Here is a 3031-nt window from a genome sequence, read left to right as displayed (position 1 = left end):
TTTCTTCATTCTTCTTTGTTCTGGATGAGGAGCGACCCATCGTTGCATCTAGATGGTCACTTGCAAGCTTTTAAGATCTCTACTTGTTACTCACCAAAGTAGGTTGTGGAACAATACAGTTGAGAATTTTTGAATGGTTTTAGAGAATGATATATACACTTTAGGTTTAAAACATGTCACTTTGAGTTGTATGTAAAAAGTATGTTAAAGTTGAAAAAGAGTGGAAGCAAGGATATCATATAGGATGTTATTTTTAATCCAGTTAAGAGATATTAATAATTTATACCAGAGCAGTAATTATTATTAATGGATTATTGATTATTATTATTTGACTTGATTATTACAAGTCAAACTTGATTCGATGGCAGCATGTTTTAGTAGCACAGAAGAGAAAAAGAAACACATAAAGGATATATTTGAGGAAGGACTGACTTAAGTTAATAATGAATTAAAAGTGGGAGTGCAAGAAGAGGAAATGAAACCAATAATTTAAAATTTTCTGAAATAAGCATGGGAACACAACAGCATTAAGATTGCAAGGCTATAAATTTGAAGAACTAATTCTTGACATGTTAAATTTCAAATTCCTAGGACACATCCAGGTAGAGTTGTTACATAAGCACTCAGACATATAAGTTTGAAGTTCAGAAGAAAGTTTTGATCTGGAGATACAAATTCAAGAGATTTTGACACAGACATAGTATTTAAAACCTTAACTCTGATCATTTAGGGAGATAGTGCTATAGGATAAAAGAGACTGAAAAAGACTTATAAGAGATCCAAGGAGAAAATCAGAAGACAATCATGTCATAGAAGCTAAGAGACAAACTATTTCAAAAAGTTAGGACTAGTCATACATGTTAAGAGTTCAAGAAAACATGAAGGCGATTATGGTCTAATGGATTTGGTAATATGGAAGTTTATTTGGCAAAATATTACATGAAAGATTCCAGCCAAAGCCAGATTGGAATGGGCTGAAAATTGAATCAGAATTAAAGAAGAGAAGATAATAGATCATGTCAATAAATATGTTGAGAAATTTGTTTGAAAATGGAGCAGAGAAAAAGAGCTCCGGCTGCATGTGATTATGTGACCAAGGTTGTTGTTGTTGTTGTTATGTGCCATCGAGTTGGACCCGACTCATAGTGACCCCTCCTTGGGTTTCCGAGGCAGTATCACTACAGAAGTAGATTGCCTCATCTTCCTTCCAAGGAGTGGGTGGTGGGTTTGAACCACCGGCCTTCTGGTTAGCAGTCAAGTGCCTTAGGCACTATGCTACCAGAGCTCCCGTGATCAAGGTTATGTGTGTGCTTATTTTTGAAAGAAGAGATACTGAAGTATTCTTAAGTACTGAAAGCACTGATCAAGTGAAAAGGGAAAGGGGGTAGACAGAAAAAACACAAAAAGAAATAAAGTATGAAGAAGGTGAGAGGAAATGAGATCCAGAGAATATCTGATGACTGGATGATTACTCAAAGTCATAGTGCATAGGACTTTTATAAGGCCAACAATAAAGTAGGGGGAAAGATCAGGGGGAAGTTAGGGGTGAGTAAAACTAGCCTTTCCCCTCTTGTGGAAGATGGTCCTCTTGATGGCCTTAATGAGTTCCTTGTTACGAAGACTATAGATAATTGGGTTGGCCAGTGGTGTTAGCACAGAGTAGACTACAGCAAGTGTCCGGTCAAGTGTCAGTGAATAACTCTTCTTTATCCTCACATACATGAAGACGATGCTGCCAAAGAAGATAAGTACCACAGTGAGATGTGAGGCACATGTGGAGAAAGCCTTCTTTCTTCCTGCTGCTGTTTGTATCTTTAGCACAGCCTCAATAATTCTCCCATAAGAAACCATGATAAAGAGGAAGGTGATAAGGATGATGAAAGCATTGATGGAAAAGTCCACCAGGACATTAATGGATGTGTCCTTGCAAGCCAGGCTCAGCAGAGGTGGAAAGTCACAGAAAATGTGCTGGATTTCATTGTAGCCACAGAAGGGGAGCTGGGAGACCAGAATGACCTCAGAAATGGGACACAGGAGGCCACAAGTCCAGCAAACAGCAGCCAACTTGGCACAAAGTGTTGGGGTCATAATTGCAGGGTAGTGGAGAGGCTGGCAAATGGCCAGGTATCTGTCATAGGCCATGGCTGTAAGAAGATAGCACTCAGAGGCCCCTAGGGAGTGGAAGAAGTAGGTCTGAAGGAGACATCCAGCAAAAGATATGGTCTTCTTCTCACTGAGAAGATTGGCTAGCATCTTAGGGATGGTGGTGGCTGTATACCACAGCTCCAAGAAGGAGAGGACACTGACAAAGTGGTACATAGGTGTGTGTAGAGCTGCATCCAGTCGTATGAGTAAGAAGATGAGCAGGTTGCCACATATGGTGAACAGGTATGCCAACAGCAACAGGACAAAGAGCCATTCCTTGACATGCTCGACATTGGGGAAGCCAAGGAGCACAAATTCAGCCAGGCTTGAGTAGTTCTGTTGTTCCATGGGGGACTTGGATGGGAAAGGAAAGGAGAGAAAAATGGGTTCAGGTTACTACCAAATCCAACTCAGAACAGCTTTTCTATAAATGCAGTTTAATTACCACTATTACTACAACACTCTCTCCCCCCAAAAAAAGTAATAGCTCTTACTAATATTTACCATGTGTCAAGCATTTTCCCATGTATTTTGCATTTAATATTTTACCTAATTTTCCAGTGAAATAAGTACCATTGGATTACCTATTTTATAGATGAGAAAAGTCAGGAATGGAGAGATTGAAGATTCTATATCAGTTTTCTACTTCTCTGGTAGCATAGTGGCTAAGGCACTTGACTGCTAACCAGAAGGCTGGTGGTTCAAACCCACCAGCCACTCCCCGGAAGGAAGATGGGGCAATCTACTTCCTCAGAAACCCAAGGAGGGGTCACTATGGGTCAGGTCTGACTCAATGGCACATAACAACAACAATAACACTTCATTATAGGTACTAAGTCACAAAAACAAAATTTCAAATTTTGCTCTCTACGCTGTTTACCTCTAT

At 39.7% G+C, this 3031-nt stretch overlaps 1 protein-coding gene across 1 annotated transcript; it reads right to left on the bottom strand.

The window, feature by feature from the left end:
• Positions 1 to 1539: 1539 nt before the first annotated feature.
• LOC103202812 (olfactory receptor 6N2) lies at positions 1540 to 2493 on the bottom strand. Its single transcript, XM_007947756.1, has one exon. It carries the CDS (start codon positions 2491 to 2493, stop codon positions 1540 to 1542), a length of 954 nt encoding a protein of 317 aa, XP_007945947.1.
• Positions 2494 to 3031: the final 538 nt, after the last annotated feature.

The sequence above is a fragment of the Orycteropus afer genome, unplaced genomic scaffold, assembly GCF_000298275.1.
Source record: "Orycteropus afer afer isolate SDZICR_OR568_19922 unplaced genomic scaffold, OryAfe1.0 scaffold00193, whole genome shotgun sequence".
Classification (NCBI taxonomy): domain Eukaryota; kingdom Metazoa; phylum Chordata; class Mammalia; order Tubulidentata; family Orycteropodidae; genus Orycteropus; species Orycteropus afer.
Note: the sequence above shows the minus strand (reverse complement) of the source record. Positions and strands in the feature narration are given on the sequence as shown.

Bases quoted from the DNA above. Each gene is read 5' to 3' on its own strand.
- LOC103202812 (XM_007947756.1), bottom strand. From the start codon at position 2,493: ATGGAACAACAGAACTACTCAAGCCTGGCTGAATTTGTGCTCCTTGGC.